This window comes from Procambarus clarkii, chromosome 20, assembly GCF_040958095.1.
Source record: "Procambarus clarkii isolate CNS0578487 chromosome 20, FALCON_Pclarkii_2.0, whole genome shotgun sequence".
Lineage (NCBI taxonomy): Eukaryota > Metazoa > Arthropoda > Malacostraca > Decapoda > Cambaridae > Procambarus > Procambarus clarkii.
In genome coordinates, this window is record NC_091169.1 from 44708395 (window position 1) to 44733394 (window position 25000).

General features: G+C 54.3%; 1 protein-coding gene across 1 annotated transcript in view; it reads left to right on the plus strand.

The window, feature by feature from the left end:
• The first annotated feature begins 2196 nt into the window (after nucleotides 1-2196).
• LOC123755545 (frizzled-8) overlaps nucleotides 2197-25000 on the plus strand; it is a 61308-nt gene continuing 38504 nt past the window's right edge. Inside the window, exons 1-4 of the mRNA XM_045738310.2 lie at nucleotides 2197-2292; nucleotides 16003-16143; nucleotides 18190-18397; nucleotides 24127-24231. Of these exons, the coding sequence (XP_045594266.1) occupies nucleotides 16136-16143; nucleotides 18190-18397; nucleotides 24127-24231 (321 nt within the window). The 5' untranslated portion in view covers nucleotides 2197-2292; nucleotides 16003-16135. The remainder of the gene's footprint in view (nucleotides 2293-16002; nucleotides 16144-18189; nucleotides 18398-24126; nucleotides 24232-25000) is intronic.

The window sequence follows — 25000 nt, forward strand, 5'->3', positions numbered from 1 at the left end:
GTGCTGGGATATGAGGACAAGGTGCTGGGATATGAGGACAAGGTGCTGGGATATGAGGACAAGCAGTTGGGATATGAGGACAAGGTGCTGGGATATGAGGATAAGGTGCTGGAATATGAGGACAAGGTGCTGGGATATGAGGACAAGGTGCTGGGATATGAGGACAAGGTCTTGGGATACGAGGTCAAGCTGCTGGGATATGAGGATAAGCTGCTGGGAATATGAGGACAAGCTGCTGGGATATGAGGACAAACTGCTGGGATATGAGGACAAGGTGCTCGGATATGAGGACAACCTGCTGGGATATGAGGACACGGTGCTGGGATATGAGGACAAGCTCCTGGGATATGATGACAAGCAGCTGGGATATGAGGACAAGGTGCTGGGATATGAGGACAAGCTCCTGGGATATGAGGACAAGCAGCTGGGATATGAGGACAAGGTGCTGGGATATGAGGACAAGCTCCTGGGATATGAGGACAAGCAGCTGGGATATGAGGACAAGGTGCTGGGATATGAGGACAAGCTCCTGGGATATGAGGACAAGCAGCTGGGATATGAGGACGAGGTGCTGGGATATGAGGACAAGGTGCTGGGATATGAGGACAAGCAGCTGGGATATGAGGACAAGGTGCTGGGATATGAGGACAAGCTCCTGGGATATGATGACAAGCAGCTGGGATATGAGGACAAGGTGCTGGGATATGAGGACAAGGTGCTGGGATATGAGGACAAGCAGCTGGGATATGAGGACAAGGTGCTGGGATATAAGGACAAGCTCCTGGGATATGATGACAAGCAGCTGGGATATGAGGACAAGGTGCTGGGATATGAGGACAAGGTGCTGGGATATGAGGACAAGCAGCTGGGATATGATGACAAGCAGCTGGGATATGAGGACAAGGTGCTGGGATATGAGGACAAGGTGCTGGGATATGAGGACAAGCAGCTGGGATATGAGGACAAGGTGCTGGGATATGAGGATAAGGAGCTGGGATACGAGGACAAGCAGCTGGGATATGAGGACAAGGTGCTGGGATATGAGGACAAGCAGCTGGGATATGAGGACAAGCAGCTGGGATATGAGGACAAGGTGCTGGGATATGAGGACAAGCAGCTGGGATATGAGGACAAGGTGCTGGGATATGAGGACAAGCTACTGCTCGACTCCAAAAAAAAATTCAGTAATAATCATAATAATAAATTATAAAGTATAACTGGTAAACAAATGAACAAATCCACAAGGGCTGTGACGAGGATTCGAACCTGCGTCCGGGAGCATCCCAGACTGTTATTGTAACTGGTAACTCTCCAGTATTTTTTAAATATATCTTAGAAAGTAGATAGATGATAAGTTAATCTTTTATTACGAAAAACATGAAGTGGCAAGATTGAATAGTTTATTGTAAAGCTGGGAATGGCCAATCTGGTGTTGGGTGTTCGTGTTTTAGTCGCCTTCGTTCTGCCAGTGTACCACCTGGGTTGTGGGTCTGTATGTTTAGTGGTGGTTGTATGATCTGTCTTCCGTCGTGGCTGTATGTTCATGTGTACCCTTGACCCAATAATTGCTATATGTGCTATCATATCAGGAGAACAAGTGTGATGGTGGAGACACAGGCACGATACCCAACCACTGCTACGTTACTGTAATGTGGATAACAAGGTATTGTAGTTATCTGGCACGATACCCAACCACTGCTACGTTACTGTAATGTGGATAACAACGTATTGTAGTTATCTGGCACGATACCCAACCACTGCTACGTTACTGTAATGTGGATAACAACGTATTGTAGTTATCTCTTTCAGGAACTTGGAGAAATAGTTAATAATATTACTTTATCTTATATTTAAATATATAAATTTGGACTTACGTCTCCCAGATGTTAAGTTACGCTGTCTCAAGACAATATTTTCTTAGTGAGAGGTTAAGGGGTAATATTGAAGATACTAATTGAAAAGTGTCAATGACCTCCACACCTCAAGAGTAGTTATAACGAACTTCCACGTTAACGACTAGCCTTAACGATGCATGGGAACCCTATCAAAGTTACAGAGGCAGAAGCACATGTGACTGGCGACCATTTGTGAGGTACGGAGCAAGGTTACTTGGTTAATGTGGCACCATTTTGGAGGGTACAAGTGTACCGTGGTGCCTGGTGCCACAGCTCTCGCTCGCTCTCTGCCGCAGTTGTCAGTAAATCTGTGCCACACGCGCCTGTCTGACACTTGACTGACAGAATTCTTGAAGATTTTGCGAGTAAAGTTTTGAAGAAGCAGGGAGAGGCAATGGTACATGTGATAGTGTGATGTGTTTACTGTGTTTATGACACGTGTTATGTGCACTTGTGCCTGCCCTGTGTGTCCACCCTGTGTGCCCGCCCTGTGTGTCCGTCCTGTGTGTCCGTCCTGTGTGTCCACCCTGTGTGTCCGTCCTGTGTATCCGCCCTGTGTGTCCGTCCTGTGTGTCCACCCTGTGTGTCCGTCCTGTGTATCCACCCTGTGTGCCCGCCCTGTGTGTCCGTCCTGTGTGTCCGTCCTGTGTGTCCACCCTGTGTGTCCGTCCTGTGTATCCACCCTGTGTGTCCACCCTGTGTGTCCGCCCTGTGTGTCCGTCCTGTGTGTCCGTCCTGTGTGTCCACCCTGTGTGTCCGTCCTGTGTATCCACCCTGTGTATCCACCCTGTGTGTCCACCCTGTGTGTCCACCCTGTGTGTCCACCCTGTGTGCCCGCCCTGTGTGTCCGTCCTGTGTGTCCGTCCTGTGTGTCCACCCTGTGTGTCCGTCCTGTGTATCCGCCCTGTGTGTCCGTCCTGTGTGTCCGTCCTGTGTGTCCACCCTGTGTGTCCGTCCTGTGTATCCACCCTGTGTGTCCGTCCTGTGTGTCCGTCCTGTGTATCCACCCTGTGTGTCAACCCTGTGTGTCCGCCCTGTGTGTCCGTCCTGTGTGTCCGTCCTGTGTGTCCACCCTGTGTGTCCGTCCTGTGTATCCACCCTGTGTGTCCGTCCTGTGTGTCCGTCCTGTGTATCCACCCTGTGTGTCCACCCTGTGTGTCCGCCCTGTGTGTCCGTCCTGTGTGTCCGTCCTGTGTGTCCACCCTGTGTGTCCGTCCTGTGTATCCACCCTGTGTGTCCGTCCTGTGTGTCCGTCCTGTGTATCCACCCTGTGTGTCCACCCTGTGTGTCCGCCCTGTGTGTCCACCCTGTGTGTCCACCTTGTGTGTCCGTCCTGTGTGTCCGTCCTGTGTGTCCGTCCTGTGTGTCCACCCTGTGTGTCCACCCTGTGTGTCCACCCTGTGTGTCCGCCCTGTGTGTCCGCCCTGTGTGTCCACCTTGTGTGTCCGTCCTGTGTGTCCGTCCTGTGTGTCCGTCCTGTGTGTCCACCCTGTGTGTCCGCCCTGTGTGTCCACCCTGTGTGTCCGCCCTGTGTGTCCACCTTGTGTGTCCACCCTTTGTGTCCGACCTGTGAGTCCGACCAGTGTCCACCCTGAGTGTCCACCCTGTGTGTGTCCACCCTGAGTGTCCACCCTGTGTGTGCACCCTGTGTGTCCACCCTGTGTGTCCGCCCTGTGTGTCCACCCTCTGTGTCCGCCCTGTGTATCCACCCTGTATGTCCGCCCTGTGTGTCCACCCAGTGTGTCCGTCCTGTGTGTCCACCCTGTGTGTCCGTCCTGTGTGTCCGCCCTGTGTGTCCGTCCTGTGTGTCTACCCTGTGTGTCCACCCTGTGTGTGTCCACCCTGAGTGTCCACCCTGTGTGTGCACCCTGTGTGTCCACCCTGTGTGTCCGCCCTGTGTGTCCACCCAGTGTGTCCGTCCTGTGTGTCCACCCTGTGTGTCCGTCCTGTGTGTCCGTCCTGTGTGTCCGCCCTGTGTGTCCGCCCTGTGTGTCCACCCTGTGTGTCTGCCCTGTGTGTCCACCCAGTGTGTCCGCCCTGTGTGTCCACCCAGTGTGTCCGTCCTGTGTGTCCACCCAGTGTGTCCGTCCTGTGTGTCCACCCTGTGTCCGTCCTGTGTGTCCGCCCTGTGTGCCCACCCTGTGTGTCCACCCTGTGTGTCCACCCTGTGTGACCACCTGTGTGTCCACCCTGTGTGTCCACCCTGTGTGCCCACCCTGTGTGTCCACCCTGTGTGTCCACCCTGTGTGCCCACCCTGTGTGTCCACCCTGTGTGACCACCTGTGTGTCCACCCTGTGTGTCCACCCTGTGTGCCCACCCTGTGTGTCCGCCCTGTGTGTCCACCCTGTGTGTCCACCCTGTGTGTCCGCCCTGTGTGTTCACCCTGTGTGTCCGTCCTGTGTGTCCGTCCTGCTGTGTCCACCCTGTGTTTCCACCCTGTGTGTGTCCGCCCTGTGTGTATCCACCCTGTGTGTGTGCGCCCTGTGTGTCCGTCCTGTGTGTCCGCCCTGTGTGTCCACCCTGTGTGTCCACCCTGTGTGTCCACCCTGTGTGTGTCCACCCTGTGTGTGTCCGCCCTGTGTGTCCACCCTGTGTGTGTGCGCCCTGTGTGTCCACCCTGTGTGTCCACCCTGTGTGTCCAACCTGTGTGTCCACCCTGTGTGTCCACCCGGTGTGTCCGCCCTGTGTGTCCACCCTGTGTCTTCACCATGTGTGTCCGTCCTGTGTGTCCACCCTGTGTGTCCGCCCTGTGTGCCCACCCTATGTGTCCACCCTGTGTGTCCGTCCTGTGTGTCCACCCTGTGTGTGTGCGCCCTGTGTGTCCGCCCTGTGTGTCCACCCTGTGTGTCCGCCCTGTGTGTCCACTCTGTGTGTCGACCCTGTGTGTCCGTCCTGTGTGTCCACCCTGTGTGTCCGCCCTGTGTGTAGACCCTGTGTGTCCACCCTGTGTGTCCGTCCTGTGTGTCCACCCTGTGTGTCCACCCTGTGTGTCCGCCCTGTGTGTAGACCCTGTGTGTCCACCCTGTGTGTCCGTCCTGTGTGTCCACCCTGTGTGTCCACCCTGTGTGTCCGTCCTGTGTGTCCACCCTGTGTGTCCACCCTGTGTGTCCGCCCTGTGTGTAGACCCTGTGTGTCCGTCCTGTGTGTCCGTCCTGTGTGTCCACCCTGTGTGTCCGTCCTGTGTGTCCGTACTGCTGTGTCCGCCCTGTGTTTCCACCCTGTGTGTGTCCGCCCTGTGTGTCCACCCTGTGTGTCCACCCTGTGTGTGTGCGCCCTGTGTTTCCGTCCTGTGTGTCCGCCCTGCGTGTCCACCCTGTGTGTCCACCATGTATGTGTCCACCCTGTGTTTCCACCCTGTGTGTATCCACCCTGTGTGTCCACCCTGTGTGTCCACCCTGTGTGTGTGCGCCCTGTGTTTCCGTCCTGTGTGTCCGCCCTGTGTGTCCACCCTGTGTGTGTCCGCCCTGTGTGTCCACCCTGTGTGTGTGCTCCCTGTGTGTCCACCCTGTGTGTCCACCCTGTGTGTCCACCCTGTGTGTCCACCCTGTGTGTCCACCCTGTGTGTCCGCCCTGTGTGTCCACCCTGTGAGTCCACGATGTGTGTCCGTCCTGTGTGTCCACCCTGTGTGTCCGCCCTGTGTGCCCACCCTGTGTGTCCGTCGTGTGTTTCCACCCTGTGTGTGTGCGCCCTGTCTGTCCACCCTATGTGTCCGCCCTGTGTGTCCACCCTGTGTGTCGACCCTGTGTGTCCGTCCTGTGTGTCCACCCTGTGTGTCCGCCCTGTGTGTCCACCCTGTGTGTCCACCCTGTGTGTCCGTCCTGTGTGTCCACCCTGTGTGTCCGCCCTGTGTGCCCACCCAGTGTGTCCACCCTGTGTGTCCACCCTGTGTGTCCGTCCTGTGTGTCCGCCCTGTGTGTCCATCCTGTGTGTCCACCCTGTGTGTCCACCCTGTGTGTCCACCCTGTGTGTCCGCCCTGTGTGCCCACCCAGTGTGTCCACCCTATGTGTCCACGCTGTGTGTCCACCCTGTGTGTCCAACCTGAGTGTCCGCCCGGTGTGTCCGCCTTGTGTGTCCACCCAGTGTGTCCACCCTGTGTGTCCGTCCTGTGTGTATCCACCCTGTGTGTGTGCGCCCTGTGTGTCCGTCCTGTGTGTCCGCCCTGTGTGTCCACCCTGTGTGTCCACCCTGTGTGTCCACCCTGTGTGTGTCCACCCTGTGTGTGTCCGCCCTGTGTGTCCACCCTGTGTGTGTGCGCCCTGTGTGTCCACCCTGTGTGTCCACCCTGTGTGTCCAACCTGTGTGTCCACCCTGTGTGTCCACCCGGTGTGTCCGCCCTGTGTGTCCACCCTGTGTGTTCACCATGTGTGTCCGTCCTGTGTGTCCACCCTGTGTGTCCGCCCTGTGTGCCCACCCTATGTGTCCACCCTGTGTGTCCGTCCTGTGTGTCCACCCTGTGTGTGTGCGCCCTGTGTGTCCGCCCTGTGTGTCCACCCTGTGTGTCCGCCCTGTGTGTCCACTCTGTGTGTCGACCCTGTGTGTCCGTCCTGTGTGTCCACCCTGTGTGTCCGCCCTGTGTGTAGACCCTGTGTGTCCACCCTGTGTGTCCGTCCAGTGTGTCCACCCTGTGTGTCCACCCTGTGTGTCCGCCCTGTGTGTAGACCCTGTGTGTCCACCCTGTGTGTCCGTCCTGTGTGTCCACCCTGTGTGTCCACCCTGTGTGTCCGTCCTGTGTGTCCACCCTGTGTGTCCACCCTGTGTGTCCGCCCTGTGTGTAGACCTTGTGTGTCCGTCCTGTGTGTCCGTCCTGCTGTGTCCGCCCTGTGTTTCCACCCTGTGTGTGTCCGCCCTGTGTGTCCACCCTGTGTGTCCACCCTGTGTGTGTGCGCCCTGTGTTTCCGTCCTGTGTGTCCGCCCTGTGTGTCCACCCTGTGTGTCCACCATGTATGTGTCCACCCTGTGTTTCCACCCTGTGTGTATCCACCCTGTGTGTCCACCCTGTGTGTCCACCCTGTGTGTGTGCGCCCTGTGTTTCCGTCCTGTGTGTCCGCCCTGTGTGTCCACCCTGTGTGACCACCCTGTGTGTGTCCACCCTGTGTGTGTCCGCCCTGTGTGTCCACCCTGTGTGTGTGCTCCCTGTGTGTCCACCCTGTGTGTCCACCCTGTGTGTCCACCCTGTGTGTCCAACCTGTGTGTCCACCCTGTGTGTCCACCCGGTGTGTCCGCCCTGTGTGTCCACCCTGTGAGTCCACGATGTGTGTCCGTCCTGTGTGTCCACCCTGTGTGTCCGCCCTGTGTGCCCACCCTGTGTGTCCGTCGTGTGTGTCCACCCTGTGTGTGTGCGCCCTGTCTGTCCACCCTATGTGTCCGCCCTGTGTGTCCACCCTGTGTGTCGACCCTGTGTGTCCGTCCTGTGTGTCCACCCTGTGTGTCCGCCCTGTGTGTCCACCCTGTGTGTCCACCCTGTGTGTCCGTCCTGTGTGTCCGCCCTGTGTGCCCACCCAGTGTGTCCACCCTGTGTGTCCACCCTGTGTGTCCGTCCTGTGTGTCCGCCCTGTGTGTCGACCCTGTGTGTCGACCCTGTGTGTCCGTCCTGTGGGTCTACCCTGTGTGTCCGCCCTGTGTGTCCACCCTGTGTGTCCACCCTGTGTGTCCGTCCTGTGTGTCCACCCTGTGTGTCCGCCCTGTGTGCACACCCTGTGTGTCCACCCTGTGTGTCCACCCTGTGTGTCCGTCCTGTGTGTCCACCCTGTGTGTCCGTCCTGTGTGTCCGTCCTGTGTGTCCGTCCAGTGTGTCCGTCCTGTGTGTCCACCCTGTGTGTCCGTCCTGTGTGTCCGTCCTGTGTGTCCGTCCTGTGTGTCCACCCTGTGTGTCCACCCTGTGTGTCCACCATGTGTGTCCACCCTGTGTGTCCGTCCTGTGTGTCCACCCTGTGTGTCCACCCTGTGTGTCCACCCAGTGTGTCCAACCTGAGTGTCCAACCTGAGTGTCCGCCCGGTGTGTCCGCCTTGTGTGTCCACCCAGTGTGTCCACCCTGTGTGTCCGTCCTGTGTGTCCGTCCTTTGTGTCCACCCTGTGTGTCCGCCCGGTGTGTCCGTCCTGTGTGTCCAACCTGTGTGTCTGTCCTGTGTGTCCGTCCTGTGTGTCCACCCTGTGTGTCCACGCTGTGTGTCCACCCTGTGTGTCCGTCCTGTGTGTCCACCCTGTGTGTCCGTCCTGTGTGTCCGTCCTGTGTGTCCGTCCTGTGTGTCCACCCTGTGTGTCCACCCTGTGTGTCCGCCCGGTGTGTCCACCCTGTGTGTCCACCCAGTGTGTCCAACCTGAGTGTCCAACCTGAGTGTCCGCCTTGTGTGTCCACCCAGTGTGTCCACCCTGTGTGTCCGTCCTGTGTGTCTGTCCTGTGTGTCCGTCCTGTGTGTCCGTCCTGTGTGTCCACCCTGTGTGTCCACCCTGTGTGTCCGCCCGGTGTGTCCGTCCTGTGTCCAACCTGTGTGTCCGTCCTGTGTGTCCACCCTGTGTGTCCTCCCTGTGTCCCTACCCTGTGTGCCCACCATCTGTGTCCACCCTGTGTGCCCACCCTGTGTGTCCACCCTGTGTGTCCGCCCTGTGTGCCCACCATGTGTGTCCACCCTGTGTGCCACCCTGTGTGCTCACCCTGTGTGTCCACCCTGTGTGCCCACCATGTGTGTCCTCCCTGTGTGCCCACCCTGTGTGCCCACCCAGTGTGCCTACCCTGTGTGCCCACCCTGTGTGTCCACCCTGTGTGTCCACCCAGTATGTCCACCCTGTGTTCCCACCCTGTGTGCCCACCCAGTCTGCCCACCATGTGTGTTCACCCTGTGTGTCCGCCCTGTGTGTCCACCCTGTGTGTCCACCCTGTGTGTCCACCCTGTGTGTCCACCCTGTGTGTCCGCCCTGTGTGTTCACCCTGTGTATCCGTCCTGTGTGTCCGTCCTGCTGTGTCCACCCTGTGTTTTCACCCTGTGTGTGTCCGCCCTGTGTGTCCACCATGTGTGTCCTCCCTGTGTCCCTACCCTGTGTGCCCACCATGTGTGTCCACCCTGTGTGCCCACCATGTGTGTCCACCCTGTGTGCCCACCCTGTGTGTCCAACCTGTGTGTGTCCACCCTGTGTGTCCACCCTGTGTGTGTGCGCCCTGTGTGTCCGTCCTGTGTGTCCGCCCTGTGTGTCCACCCTGTGTGTCCACCCTGTGTGTGTCCGCCCTGTGTGTGTGCGCCCTGTGTGTCCACCCTGTGTGTCCACCCTGTGTGTCCACCCGGAGTGTCCACCCGGTGTGTCCGCCCTGTGTTTCCACCCTGTGTGTCCACCATGTGTGTCCGTCCTGTGTGTCCACCCTGTGTGTCCGCCCTGTGTGCCCACCCTATGTGTCCACCCTGTGTGTCCGTCCTGTGTGTCCACCCTGTGTATGTGCGCCCTGTGTGTCCACCCTGTGTGTCCGCCCTGTGTGTCCACCCTGTGTGTCCGCCCTGTGTGTCCACCCTGTGTGTCGACCCTGTGTGTCTGTCCTGTGTGTCCACCCTGTGTGTCTGCCCTGTGTGTCCACCCTGTGTGTCCACCCTGTGTGTCCGTCCTGTGTGTACACCCTGTGTGTCCGCCCTGTGTGCCCACCCAGTGTGTCCACCCTGTGTGTCCACCCTGTGTGTCCGTCCTGTGTGTCCACCCTGTGTGTGTCCACCCTGTGTGTCCACCCTGTGTGTCCGTCCTGTGTGTCCGCCCTGTGTGTCCACCCTGTGTGTCGACCCTGTGTGTCCGTCCTGTGTGTCCTCCCTGTGTGTCCGCCCTGTGTGTCCACCCTGTGTGTCCACCCTGTGTGTCCACCCTGTGTGTCCGTCCTGTGTGTCCACCCTGTGTGTCCGCCCTGTGTGCCCACCCTGTGTGTCCACCCTGTGTGTCCACCCTGTGTGTCCGTCCTGTGTGTCCACCCTGTGTGTCCGTCCTGTGTGTCCGTCCTGTGTGTCCACCCTGTGTGTCCGCCCTGTGTGTCCGTCCTGTGTGTCCACCCTGTGTGTCCGTCCTGTGTGTCCGTCCTGTGTGTCCACCCTGTGTGTCCACGCTGTGTGTCCGCCCGGTGTGTCCACCCTGTGTGTCCACCCTGTGTGTCCACCCAGTGTGTCCAACCTGAGTGTCCAACCTGAGTGTCCGCCCGGTGTGTCTGCCTTGTGTGTCCACCCAGTGTGTCCACCCTGTGTGTCCGTCCTGTGTGTCCAACCTGTGTGTCTGTCCTGTGTGTCCGTCCTGTGTGTCCGTCCTGTGTGTCCACCCTGTGTGTCCGCCCGGTGTGTCCGTCCTGTGTGTCCAACCTGTGTGTCTGTCCTGTGTGTCCGTCCTGTGTGTCCACCCTGTGTGTCCACGCTGTGTGTCCACCCTGTGTGTCCTCTCTGTGTCCCTACCCTGTGTGCCCACCATGTGTGTCCACCCTGTGTGCCCACCCTGTGTGTCCACCCTGTGTGTCCGCCCTGTGTGCCCACCATGTGTGTCCACCCTGTGTGCCACCCTGTGTGCTCACCCTGTGTGTCCACCCTGTGTGCCCACCCTGTGTGCCCACCCAGTGTGCCTACCCTGTGTGCCCACCCTGTGTGTCCACCCTGTGTGTCCACTCTGTGTGTCCACCCAGTGTGTCCACCCTGTGTGCCCACCCTGTGTGCCCACCCAGTCTGCCCACCATGTGTGTCCACCCTGTGTGTCCGCCCTGTGTGTCCACCCTGTGTGTCCACCCTGTGTGTCCACCCTGTGTGTCCGCCCTGTGTGTTCACCCTGTGTGTCCGTCCTGTGTGTCCGTCCTGCTGTGTCCACCCTGTGTTTTCACCCTGTGTGTGTCCGCCCTGTGTGTCCACCATGTGTGTCCTCCCTGTGTCCCTACCCTGTGTGCCCACCATGTGTGTCCACCCTGTGTGCCCACCCTGTGTGTCCACCCTGTGTGTCCGCCCTGTGTGTCCACCATGTGTGTGTCCACCCTGTGTGTCCACCCTGTGTGTGTCCACCCTGTGTGTCCACCCTGTGTGTGTGCGCCCTGTGTGTCCGTCCTGTGTGTCCGCCCTGTGTGTCCACCCTGTGTGTCCACCCTGTGTGTGTCCGCCCTGTGTGTGTGCGCCCTGTGTGTCCACCCTGTGTGTCCACCCTGTGTGTCCACCCTGTGTGTCCACCCGGTGTGTCCACCCGGTGTGTCCGCCCTGTGTGTCCACCCTGTGTGTCCACCATGTGTGTCCGTCCTGTGTGTCCACCCTGTGGGTCCGCCCTGTGTGCCCACCCTATGTGTCCACCCTGTGTGTCCGTCCTGTGTGTCCACCCTGTGTGTGTGCGCCCTGTGTGTCCACCCTGTGTGTCCGCCCTGTTTGTCCACCCTGTGTGTCCGCCCTGTGTGTCCACCCTGTGTGTCGACCCTGTGTGTCTGTCCTTTGTGTCCACCCTGGTGTGTCTGCCCTGTGTGTCCACCCTGTGTGTCCACCCTGTGTGTCCGTCCTGTGTGTACACCCTGTGTGTCCGCCCTGTGTGCCCACCCTGTGTGTCCACCCTGTGTGTCCACCCTGTGTGTCCGTCCTGTGTGTCCACCCTGTGTGTGTCCACCCTGTGTGTCCACCCTGTGTGTCCACCCTGTGTGTCCGTCCTGTGTGTCCGCCCTGTGTGTCCACCCTGTGTGTCGACCCTGTGTGTCCGTCCTGTGTGTCCACCCTGTGTGTCCGCCCTGTGTGTCCACCCTGTGTGTCCACCCTGTGTGTCCACCCTGTGTGTCCGTCCTGTGTGTCCACCCTGTGTGTCCGCCCTGTGTGCCCACCCTGTGTGTCCACCCTGTGTGTCCACCCGGTGTGTCCACCCGGTGTGTCCGCCCTGTGTGTCCACCCTGTGTGTCCACCATGTGTGTCCGTCCTGTGTGTCCACCCTGTGGGTCCGCCCTGTGTGCCCACCCTATGTGTCCACCCTGTGTGTCCGTCCTGTGTGTCCACCCTGTGTGTGTGCGCCCTGTGTGTCCACCCTGTGTGTCCGCCCTGTTTGTCCACCCTGTGTGTCCGCCCTGTGTGTCCACCCTGTGTGTCGACCCTGTGTGTCTGTCCTGTGTGTCCACCCTGGTGTGTCTGCCCTGTGTGTACACCCTGTGTGTCCGCCCTGTGTGCCCACCCTGTGTGTCCACCCTGTGTGTCCACCCTGTGTGTCCGTCCTGTGTGTCCACCCTGTGTGTGTCCACCCTGTGTGTCCACCCTGTGTGTCCACCCTGTGTGTCCGTCCTGTGTGTCCGCCCTGTGTGTCCACCCTATGTGTCGACCCTGTGTGTCCGTCCTGTGTGTCCACCCTGTGTGTCCGCCCTGTGTGTCCACCCTGTGTGTCCACCCTGTGTGTCCACCCTGTGTGTCCGTCCTGTGTGTCCACCCTGTGTGTCCGCCCTGTGTGCCCACCCTGTGTGTCCACCCTGTGTGTCCGTCCTGTGTGTCCACCCTGTGTGTCTGTCCTGTGTGTCCGTCCTGTGTGTCCACCCTGTGTGTCCGCCCTGTGTGTCCGTCCTGTGTGTCCACCCTGTGTGTCCGTCCTGTGTGTCAGTCCTGTGTGTCCACCCTGTGTGTCCACGCTGTGTGTCCGCCCGGTGTGTCCACCCTGTGTGTCTACCCTGTGTGTCCACCCAGTGTGTCCAACCTGAGTGTCCAACCTGAGTGTCCGCCCGGTGTGTCTGCCTTGTGTGTCCACCCAGTGTGTCCACCCTGTGTGTCCGTCCTGTGTGTCCAACCTGTGTGTCTGTCCTGTGTGTCCGTCCTGTGTGTCCGTCCTGTGTGTCCACCCTGTGTGTCCGCCAGGTGTGTCCGTCCTGTGTGTCCAACCTGTGTGTCTGTCCTGTGTGTCCGTCCTGTGTGTCCACCCTGTGTGTCCACGCTGTGTGTCCACCCTGTGTGTCCGTCCTGTGTGTCCGTCCTGTGTGTCCGTCCTGTGTGTCCGTCCTGTGTGTCCGTCCTGTGTGTCCACCCAGTGTGTAAACCCTGTGTGTCCGTCCTGTGTGTCCAACCTGTGTGTCTGTCCTGTGTGTCCGTCCTGTGTGTCCACCCTGTGTGTCCGTCCTGTGTGTCCAACCTGTGTGTCCGTCCTGTGTGTCCGTCCTGTGTGTCCGTCCTGTGTGTCCACCCTGTGTGTCCGCCCTGTGTGTCCAACCTGTGTGTCCGTCCTGTGTGTCCGTCCTGTGTGTCCGTCCTGTGTGTCCACCCTGTGTGTCCGCCCGGTGTGTCCGTCCTTTGTGTCCAACCTGTGTGTCTGTCCTGTGTGTCCGTCCTGTGTGTCCACCCTGTGTGTCCACGCTGTGTGTCCACCCTGTGTGTCCTCCCTGTGTCCCCACCCTGTGTGCCCACCATGTGTGTCCACCCTGTGTGCCCACCCTGTGTGTCCACCCTGTGTGTCCGCCCTGTGTGTCCACCATGTGTGTGTCCACCCTGTGTGTCCACCCTGTGTGTGTCCACCCTGTGTGTCCACCCTGTGTGTGTGCGCCCTGAGTGTCCGTCCTGTGTGTCCGCCCTGTGTGTCCACCCTGTGTGTCCACCCTGTGTGTGTCCGCCCTGTGTGTGTCCACCCTGTGTGTGTCCGCCCTGTGTGTGTGCGCCCTGTGTGTCCACCCTGTGTGTCCACCCTGTGTGTCCACCCTGTGTGTCCACCCGGTGTGTCCACCCGGTGTGTCCGCCCTGTGTGTCCACCCTGTGTGTCCACCATGTGTGTCCGTCCTGTGTGTCCACCCTGTGTGTCCGCCCTGTGTGCCCACCCTATGTGTCCACCCTGTGTGTCCGTCCTGTGTGTCCACCCTGTGTGTGTGCGCCCTGTGTGTCCACCCTGTGTGTCCGCCCTGTTTGTCCACCCTGTGTGTCCGCCCTGTGTGTCCAACCTGTGTGTCGACCCTGTGTGTCCTGTGTGTCCACCCTGTGTGTCTGCCCTGTGTGTCCACCCTGTGTGTCCACCCTGTGTGTCCGTCCTGTGTGTACACCCTGTGTGTCCGCCCTGTGTGCCCACCCTGTGTGTCCACCCTGTGTGTCCACCCTGTGTGTCCGTCCTGTGTGTCCACCCTGTGTGTGTCCACCCTGTGTGTCCACCCTGTGTGTCCGTCCTGTGTGTCCGCCCTGTGTGTCCACCCTGTGTGTCGACCCTGTGTGTCCGTCCTGTGTGTCCACCCTGTGTGTCCGCCCTGTGTGTCCACCCTGTGTGTCCACCCTGTGTGTCCACCCTGTGTGTCCGTCCTGTGTGTCCACCCTGTGTGTCCGCCCTGTGTGCCCACCCTGTGTGTCCACCCTGTGTGTCCACCCTGTGTGTCCGTCCTGTGTGTCCACCCTGTGTGTCCGTCCTGTGTGTCCGTCCTGTGTGTCCACCCTGTGTGTCCGCCCTGTGTGTCCGTCCTGTGTGTCCACCCTGTGTGTCCGTCCTGTGTGTCAGTCCTGTGTGTCCACCCTGTGTGTCCACGCTGTGTGTCCGCCCGGTGTGTCCACCCTTTGTGTCCACCCTGTGTGTCCACCCAGTGTGTCCAACCTGAGTGTCCAACCTGAGTGTCCGCCCGGTGTGTCTGCCTTGTGTGTCCACCCAGTGTGTCCACCCTGTGTGTCCGTCCTGTGTGTCCAACCTGTGTGTCTGTCCTGTGTGTCCGTCCTGTGTGTCCGTCCTGTGTGTCCACCCTGTGTGTCCGCCCGGTGTGTCCGTCCTGTGTGTCCAACCTGTGTGTCTGTCCTGTGTGTCCGTCCTGTGTGTCCACCCTGTGTGTCCACGCTGTGTGTCCACCCTGTGTGTCCGTCCTGTGTGTCCGTCCTGTGTGTCCGTCCTGTGTGTCCGTCCTGTGTGTCCGTCCTGTGTGTCCGTCCTGTGTGTCCACCCTGTGTGTCCGCCCGGTGTGTCCACCCTGTGTGTCCACCCTGTGTGTCCACCCTGTGTGTCCACCCAGTGTGTCCAACCTGAGTGTCCAACCTGAGTGTCCGCCCGGTGTGTCCGCCTTGTGTGTCCACCCAGTGTGTAAACCCTGTGTGTCCGTCCTGTGTGTCCAACCTGTGTGTCTGTCCTGTGTGTCCGTCCTGTGTGTCCACCCTGTGTGTCCGTCCTGTGTGTCCAACCTGTGTGTCCGTCCTGTGTGTCCGTCCTGTGTGTCCGTCCTGTGTGTCCACCCTGTGTGTCCGCCCTGTGTGTCCAACCTGTGTGTCCGTCCTGTGTGTCCGTCCTGTGTGTCCGTCCTGTGTGTCCACCCTGTGTGTCCGCCCTGTGTGTCCAACCTGTGTGTCCGTCCTGTGTGTCCGTCCTGTGTGTCCGTCCTGTGTGTCCACCCTGTGTGTCCGCCCGGTGTGTCCGTCCTTTGTGTCCAACCTGTGTGTCTGTCCTGTGTGTCCGTCCTGTGTGTCCACCCTGTGTGTCCACGCTGTGTGTCCACCCTGTGTGTCCTCCCTGTGTCCCCACCCTGTGTGCCCACCATGTGTGTCCACCCTGTGTGCCCACCCTGTGTGTCCACCCTGTGTGTCCACGCTGTGTGTCCACCCTGTGTGTCCTCCCTGTGTCCCCACCCTGTGTGCCCACCATGTGTGTCCACCCTGTGTGCCCACCCTGTGTGTCCACCCTATGTGTCCGCCCTGTGTGCCCACCATGTGTGTCCACCCTGTGTGCCCACCCTGTGTGCCCACCCTGTGTGTCCACCCTGTGTGTCCACCATGTGTGCCCACCATGTGTGCCCACCATGTGTGCCCACCATGTGTGCCCACCCTGTGTGCCCACCCTGTGTGTCCACCCTGTGTATCCACCCTGTGTGTCCACCCTGTGTGTATCCACCCTGTGTATCCACCCTGTGTATCCACCCTGTGTGTCCACCCTGTGTGCCTTCGTGTTTTGCGGTGAATTATTTTCCTTGTAGTGATGAAGAAAAGTTTCGAAATATTATTCACTAAGACAATGAACGACACGAACAAGCAAATACAATCCTTCAATCTTTGAATTCTTCAGAATTGTCATTATAAACCAAACTTGACAGTGTGAAGTCAAATATATATTTTTATATGGTCCCAATTTGGGAAATTGAATTACGAAAAAAAAGGTGATAAGGAGTCACTCAAAAATTATCCATAAATTAGTTAATTGATGATTTATTTTTTGGGGAAGGTGGGGTTAGGTAGAAGTGACTGGTAACTGAGAGTGGTAACTGAGAGAACGACGCCGCTAAGAACTCTGCTGTTTGTAGAAGCTGAGAAGACTGTCACTAACTGGTCAAGACAAACAGCCTGTCACAAGCAACATGACTGGGTAAGCGTGCACATGATCACTACATTAAAGATGCTCTTGAGTGTTGGGGAGGACTGCTCCTTCAGATGTTGTAATACAACGTTCCAAACATTAGTTATGAGTAGATATACATCAATAAATGATTTGATTTATAGAATATTAATTACAAGATGTTATTTATTGGTCATTAATGTTGTATTGACAGTTCTGAATTATGAATCCTTCAGGGGTTCGAATCCTTCAGGGGGTCAAGAGTTTTCTGATGTGTCAGCTTGGGGACCATTCACGCTTGCATATATATATATATATATATATATATATATATATATATATATATATATATATATATATATATATATATATATATATATATATACACGTGTAAACAATTAAAATGCATCAGTACAATTAGCTGTATGTGTTTCAAGCAGATATTATTGTGCCAATTATTTACAACCAATTAGATCACAATGTTTATATAAATTTCAGAACATCTCCATTTTTGTTTTGTTTTTCAGAAAATACTGCTACCGAACATAAGCAAAATTTGCATGTGCATATTCCAAGCCTAATGCCGGTAAATTGCAACAATTGCAACAGTGCTAAAAAGGATTTAATTAAACCATTCTTGCCCTATGGTGGAGATATATATTTTTTGCATGTAATTCAAGCGCTTAATTCTGTCTGATTTTGACGTTTTCCCACAAATTCTTGTTTTTTTGTTTGTTTTTCCTTGCAATTCTTGCCGTTTTTTGTTTGTTTTTCCTTGCAATCCTTGCTGTTGTTTTTGTTTGTTTTCTCTCTCCACCTACTGTCACTTCATTGTTCTTTTGTTTTATGCTGTTTATATTTATTTCTAAATGTAGTTGTTGTTTTTGTTGTTGTTATGGTAAGAGAAGTCTTGGGACTGATGCTGTGATTAACACTGACAGTGTGGCTGAAGTTGGTGAGGTGTGGTTGGGTAAAGTAAGGAGATAATTTCGGGACACTAAAGCCCCGAAATCATCTCAAGATAACCTCAAGATAAGATTAAGCAATCAATCCAACCGGCCTAATGGCATCTGTGGTTCACTATTTAATACAATATGTTGATTAGCATTAAATAAGGTGTAGGCCTTAAGGTGTAGGCCTTATGTACTCTTATAACATCACTTTGAATAATTTATAACATTACTTAATGATGAAGCATGAAGAGCCAGGCTTTAGGATGAGGTGAGCTAAAACAAAACTTATGATTTTGTAATGAATGGTGAGAACTGGAGACCGACCACAAGTACAGTTTCTAAATTAACCAACTGACATGTGGACAGCTGGTGTCATAATTGATGTGTTTTTCCTACACACCGCCCCCCCCCCCCCCCCCCCCAGGAATATGGGAACCATTGAAATAAAACTTAGAGGATAGCTGACAAAGGCACTAGAAGGGGGGGGGCGAGGGGGGAGGGGAAAAAATAAATGTAACAGGTTCTTAACATATACAAACACAGGTGGGGGGGGGGGGTAAGATAAACAAAATATTAGAGGTAAGGAACATAAGTGAACACTGTAACAACGCAGATATACAACTAACAACATCAAACTACTCATTAGTGTGTATAGTCCAGACCTCATTAGTATAAACTCATAAGAAAACTTGAGCGGTTCAGAGGTTAGGAGCGAGTAAGACTGAATGAGGTAAGACTGAAAGAACTAGACCTGACGTTGCCAGAGAACAGAAGAGAGGAAACATGACAGTGGTAAAAAAATGTTCAAAATTAACATCAATAGAACAAGAGGGTAAGGATGGAAGCTTGAGAATCAGACGAATCATAGAGATGTTGGAAAGTTTTCTTTCAGCATAATAGTAGGAAAATGGAATAAATTCAATGAACAAGTTGTAGAAGCGGACTCAATTCATACTGTCATAAGTAGATATGATAGAGAAATAACACAGGAGACATATTGTATTAACCATGTGGCTAGAAAGATGGGGGACCCAAGAGCTAAAGCTCGACCCAGCAAGTATAAATGAGTATACAGGGTCAATTAAAACACAGTAATATCGCTTCTGGCCTCTGTGTTTCCTAGCCTGGGCGGCTGTGTGGCACTGCTGCTGGTGTTGGCGGCAGGCAGCGGCACTACAGGTGAGGGTGAAGACTCCAGGCCGTGCGAGGCACTGCAGGAGGAGGTGTGCCAGGGCCTGGGCTACCATGCCACACTCTTCCCAAACCTCCTCAACCACAAGTCTCAAGATCTGGCCTCCGAGGAGCTCCTCTCCTTCCTACCACTCATTGAGGTGAGGAGGGACTTGTGTGTGTGTGTGTGTGTGTGTGTGTGTGTGTGTGTGTGTGTGTGTGTGTGTGTGTGTGTGTGTGTGTGTGTGTGTGTACTCACCTAGTTGTGCTTGCGGGGGGGTTGAGCTCTGGCTCTTTGGTCCCGCCTCTCAACCGTCAATCAACAGGTGTACAGATTCCTGAGCCTATTGGGCTCTATTCCTGAGCCTATTGGGCTCTATGTGGGTGTATGTGTGTGTGTGTGTGTGTGTGTGTGTGTGTGTGTGTGTGTGTGTGTGTGTGTGTGTGTGTGTGTGTGTGTGTGTGTGCACGCGCAAGTGAAGTCCTGAAATCTCTTTACGTTCATCACACACTTCTCTGTCATTTTCGGTAAATGCATGCACATCCTAGTGTGCTTACATATCAGTGTCTGTGAAGAGAAACATCTTGAACCCCACCATTCCAGCTGCTGGTTGTCACATAAAGTGACTACCAAATATCATGAATTCCTTTACAATTCATTTCAAAATATATACTTTGGATTTTACAATCTCTCCTCTTAGTTCATTCTATTTGCCAACTGCCTTTTATTAAACACGGTCATATTACAAATTTTATCGATTTCCCAAAGGATCTTATATGTCGTCGTCATGGCTCCACGATTCCGTCTCTTGCGGGATGAAATTATATTCTCGTAACAAACCTCATATTTCAGTCGTATAAATTCTGATGCAAACCTCTTTGAGCATCCCTGAACCTTTTGAAGTTCTGATTCATGCTGCTTATTGCGGAAATTTTATACTAGTGCTGCATACTCCAGAATGGGTCTCATGTTTGTTGTTTACAATGACAGAGAGAGAGAGAGAGAGAGAGAGAGAGAGAGAGAGAGAGAGAGAGAGAGAGAGAGAGAGAGAGAGAGAGAGAGAGAGAGAGAGAGAGAGAGAGAGAGATTGTCTCTCCCACCTGGAGGGAGGGAGGGACAATGTGTGCGCCACGCATCACATAACTCTACAATAGTCTAGTGACACAGGAACGGTGATGGGTGTCGTGTTGTTGTGGTGATGGTGGTAGAGGGGCGGTGATAGTGAGGGGGTATGAGGGGTGGGGATAGTGAGGGTGGAATGGGGATGCAACCTGTCCTCTGGGAGGAAATCCACTCACAGGAATGGATTCAGAATGCCTACATAATTTGTGCTATTATCTATTCACAATCCATGGTTAGGTTAGGTTACTTTAGGCTTAGGTTTTGTTTCATCACGTTTGGTTACGCTAATATGGAGTGTTATTGACGATAATGTGAAACATGAAATTCGAAAACTATTTCAGTGTACCCAAGAATTCCGTTCGCAGAAAACCAAATCCTTCATAGAAAACGTTTTCAGCATATACTTTCTACATCTTAAACCAACGATTTATAATACAATACAGATATAATTTGATAATAATCTTTGTTTAGGACAAAGGTTTGTTTGCCAGTTTTACATGTTGACTATTACAGGAACTGTAATAGTCTGATGCTTTCAGACCATCACAAATATCTCGAAAACTATCCAGGTGGGTTTGAAAGGGGGTTGTTGTTTCTCATGATAATGGATTTGCTCTGAGGACCGGCTCGGAGATGATGGTAATGAGGGTGGTGGTGGTTGTGAGTGGTGGTGGTAGTGAGGGTGGTGGTGGTTGTGAGAGGTGGTGGTAGTGAGGGTGGTGGTGGTTGTGAGGGGTGATAGTGATGGGTGGTGGTAGTAATGGGTGATTGCAGTGGGGAGGGTGGTTGTGAGGGGTGGTAGTGATGGATGGTGGTAGTGAGGGATGGTGGTAGTGGGGAGGGTGGTTGTGAGGGGTGATAGTGATGGATGGTGGTAGTGAGGGATGGTGGCAGTGGGGAGGGTGGTTGTGAGGGGTGATAGTGATGGATGGTGGTAGTGAGGGATGGTGGTAGTGGGGAGGGTGGTTTTGAGGGGTGGTAGTGATGGATGGTGGTAGTGAGGGATGGTGGTAGTGGGGAGGATGGTTGTGAGGGGTGATAGTGATGGATGGTGGTAGTGAGGGATGGTGGTAGTGGGGAGGGTGGTTGTGAGGGGTGGTAGTGATGGATGGTGGTAGTGAGGGATGGTGGTAGTGGGGAGGGTGGTTGTGAGGGGTGATAGTGAGGGATGGTGGTAGTGGGGAGGGTGGTTGTGAGGGGTGGTAGTGATGGATGGTGGTAGTGAGGGATGGTGGTAGTGGGGAGGGTGGTTGTGAGGGGTGGTAGTGATGGATGGTGGTAATGAGGGATGGTGGTAGTGGGGAGAGTGGTTGTGAGGGGTGGTAGTGATGGATGGTGGTAGTGATGGATGGTGGTAGTGAGGGATGGTGGTAGTGGGGAGGGTGGTTGTGAGGGGTGATAGTGAGGGATGGTGGTAGTGGGGAGGGTGGTTGTGAGGGGTGGTAGTGATGGATGGTGGTAGTGAGGGATGGTGGTAGTGGGGAGGGTGGTTGTGAGGGGTGATAGTGAGGGATGGTGGTAGTGAGGGATGGTGGTAGTGGGGAGGGTGGTTGTGAGGGGTGATAGTGAGGGATGGTGGTAGTGAGGGATGGTGGTAGTGGGGAGGGTGGTTGTGAGGGGTGATAGTGAGGAATGGTGGTAGTGAGGGATGGTGGTAGTGGGGAGGGTGGTTGTGAGGGGTGGTAGTGATGGATGGTGGTAGTGAGGGATGGTGGTAGTGGGGAGGGTGGTTGTGAGGGGTGATAGTGATGGATGGTGGTAGTGAGGGATGGTGGTAGTGGGGAGGGTGGTTGTGAGGGGTGATAGTGAGGGATGGTGGTAGTGAGGGATGGTGGTAGTGGGGAGGATGGTTGTGAGGGGTGATAGTGATGGATGGTGGTAGTGAGGGATGGTGGTAGTGGGGAGGGTGGTTGTGAGGGGTGATAGTGAGGGATGGTGGTAGTGAGGGATGGTGGTAGTGGGGAGGGTGGTTGTGAGGGGTGATAGTGATGGATGGTGGTAGTGAGGGATGGTGGTAGTGGGGAGGGTGGTTGTGAGGGGTGATAGTGATGGATGGTGGTAGTGAGGGATGGTGGTAGTGGGGAGGGTGGTTGTGAGGGGTGGTAGTGATGGATGGTGGTAGTGAGGGATGGTGGTAGTTGGGAGGGTGGTTGTGAGGGGTGATAGTGAGGGATGGTGGTAGTGAGGGATGGTGGTAGTGGGGAGGGTGGTTGTGAGGGGTGGTAGTGATGGATGGTGGTAGTGAGGGATGGTGGTAGTGGGGAGGGTGGTTGTGAGGGGTGATAGTGAGGGATGGTGGTAGTGAGGGATGGTGGTAGTGGGGAGGGTGGTTGTGAGGGGTGGTACTTCCCTGGCTATCAGTAACTACAAGGAGTGAGGTCTATAGCTCTCTGTACCTCGCCTGCTACCCTCGTTGACTCTGGCCTATTATGACGCTCAAATTCATTATCGAATCTGGCAATAAAGGTGTGGAAGGAGGTCACGGTCTCCACAGTGTCTTCCCTCGGTGCATTCCACTTGCTGACCTCTTGCATTCCACCTGTTGAGAAATAATCCGGACGGCGTACGAGTATTTCCTTACATTCCTTCCACACATCTGAGTGTCCAGCTTTCCGTTATGTCCTCTCATTCTCCTCTCTCTCTCTATTTACGGACGTTATCCTTGGCCAACCTTCTCTTTTCCCCTCAGTATCTTGTATGTTGTAATCATATACCCACTGATTTTTCTATCTTTAGAGTTGTGGGATTTAATTCCATTATTCCTCATCGTTTTGGAACCAATCATTGCAAACTTCTGTACTTTTTAATTTTGGTTTTAAGATTCACTAGGTGCGGACTCCATGCCGGTGCTGTATCTTCCAGTACTGGTCTATCAAATGGGTAAAGGATAGATTAACATCACCTGGATAGTTTACCTTAAAAAGGATCCTAATTTAAGTTTCTAAACGATGTTCAAATGTTTGTGAGTGTCATATATGCTGCCACTGTTACCACTGTTTGTGTGTGCTCTGGAGGTGGTGTTATTATTATATCCAATCCTTAATAAGTTTCTTTCACCGAGTCCTGTAGTTGCCTTCCCTCTTATGGTGTAGATACCGTTCTCCCTTTCCCATCTTCATTACCTTACACTTACTGATTTCATTCAAACAACCACGTGTTTGCTCATTAATTGTGCTTGTCAGTTCCTCCTGTAACTTTCTACATTCCTCATTGTTTACATCATCTGCAAACATTTACATGAATGAGCTCACTACCTCAGGTAAGGTAGTGAGCTCGTATTGTGAACGACCTCAGGTAGATCGTTCACATAAATTTGGAACAGCAGTAGTTCCGGGCTCGAACCTTCATGGTGACTTTTTTCAATCATTCAGATCCAATCACTTGGCCTGGACGGTTGAGCGACGATTTCGCTTCATGCAGGTCGGCGTTCAATCCCCGAGCGTCCAAGTGGTTGGGCACCATTCCTTTCCCCCGTCCCATCCCAAATCCTCATCCTGATCCCTTGCCAGTGCTATATAGTCGTGATGGCTTGGCGCTTTCATCCCTGATAGTTCCCTTCCCTTCAGGTACTCCCTTATCCAGTTTATTGTTCTCCAGGTGTCCCAGCCTTCTTGTCCATCCTATACCTGTGCCTTTCAAGAGGAACAACATCACATGCTTTCTGACATCTAGTAAAAGACAGTCTACCCAGCCTTCTTTCTCCTAGTTTATTTTAGAGACCTGGCCGGTCGGCCGAGCGGACAGCACGCTGGACTTGTGATCCTGTGGTCCCGGGATCGATCCCAGGCGCCGGCGAGAAACAATGGGCAGAGTTTCTTTCACCCTATGCTCCTGTTACCTAGCAGTAAAATAGGTACCTGGGTATTAGTCAGCTGTCACGGGCTGCTTCCTGGGGGTGGAGGCCTGGTCGAGGACCGAGCCGCGGGGACACTAAATCCCCGAAATCATCTCAAGATCTCAAGATTGTCGTATGAGTCAATACAGTTTGAGGTATGACTTTTCCTTTCAAACTTCCTACTGTCATTTTTGTTACAAATTTGGTCATCTGGTGATCCATCATCCTCATTCCAATTACTTTTTTTCCAGCACCTTACACATAATAATTTTCAGTGTCACTGGTTTGTTAGTGTTATTTAGTGGTTTGTTATCTAGATGAACAGGGGTATCAGGGGGGGAAAGAAACTTCGTGCATTTCTGTCTCGGCCGGAAATCGAGCCTGGGCTCCTTAGGATTACGAACCCTGAGCGCTGCCCACTCAGCCGCGAGGTCGAACAGCGTGTGGTGGTGCATGGCATTATGAGGTGTGGTGCTGCGTATTGTGTAGTGTTATATATGATGCTATATGGTGTGCTGTGCACTGTGCAACAATAGATGGTGTATGGTAGCGAGTAGTGCTCATGCGGGTGATATGTAACACCAGAGGCCAGATTCACGAAGCAGTTACGCAAGTACTTACGAACCTGTACATCTTTCCTCAATATTTGACGGCTTTGGTTACATTTATTAAACAGTTTACAAGCATGAAAACTTCCCAATCAGCTGTTGTTATTGTTATAAACAGCCTCCTGGTGCTTCCGAGCTCATTAACTGTTGAATAACTGTAAACAAACCCGCCAAAAATTGAGAAAATATGTACAGGTTCGTAGGTGCTTTCGTAACTGCTTCGTGAATCTTGCCCCTGGTTTGTGAGGGGTACTGAAACATCAACCAAAACCAATATAGACTCTTTATAATTCTCACATGCTAATGTGTATTATGTTGCTTCAGGCAGAGTGCTCCGAGGTGCTCCGAGAGTTCCTGTGTACTCTCTACATGCCCGTGTGCACCAACTACGGCTTCCACCTGCCTCCCTGCCGCTCCCTCTGTAAACAGGTGGGTCCTGTCGGTCTTGTACACGGGTAGATTCTACACACACACACACACACACACACACACACACACACACACACACACACACACACACACACACACACACACACACACACACACACACGCACACACACACACGCACACACACACACGCACACACACACACGCAGCAGTTAACAGATGGAATGCACTAGGCAGTGATGTGGTGGAGGCTGACTCCATACACAGTTTCAAATGTAGATATGATCAGAGCCCAGTAGGCTCAGGAATCTGTACACCAGTTGATTGACAGTTGAGAGGCGGGACCAAAGAGTCAGAGCTCAACCCCCGCAAGCACAACTAGGTGAGTACTGCGAGTAACTGTGAGGGGGTGGGGGGAGACATCAGAGTGGCGAGATGTCACCAGCGGAGTCCCACGGGGACTCCGGAATCCTTGGACGCATCCTGTTTCTAATATATAAGTAAACGGTCTTTCAGAGGGTGTAGATTCATTCCACTCAATGTTTGCTGATGATGCAAAAATTATGAGAAGAATCAAGACAGATGAAGATAGACAGAGAATAAAGGACGACCTGGACAAACTGGAGGAATGGTCAAGAAAATGGCTACCAAAGTTCAACTCAGGAAAGTGTAAGGTAATGAAATTAGGCGAAGGGAGCAGAAGGCTGAACACAAGGTACCATCTGAGAGGTGAAATCCTGCAAGAGTCAAATAAAGAGAAAGGTTTGGGGGGTTGATATCACACCGAACCTGTCTCCAGAGGCCCACATCA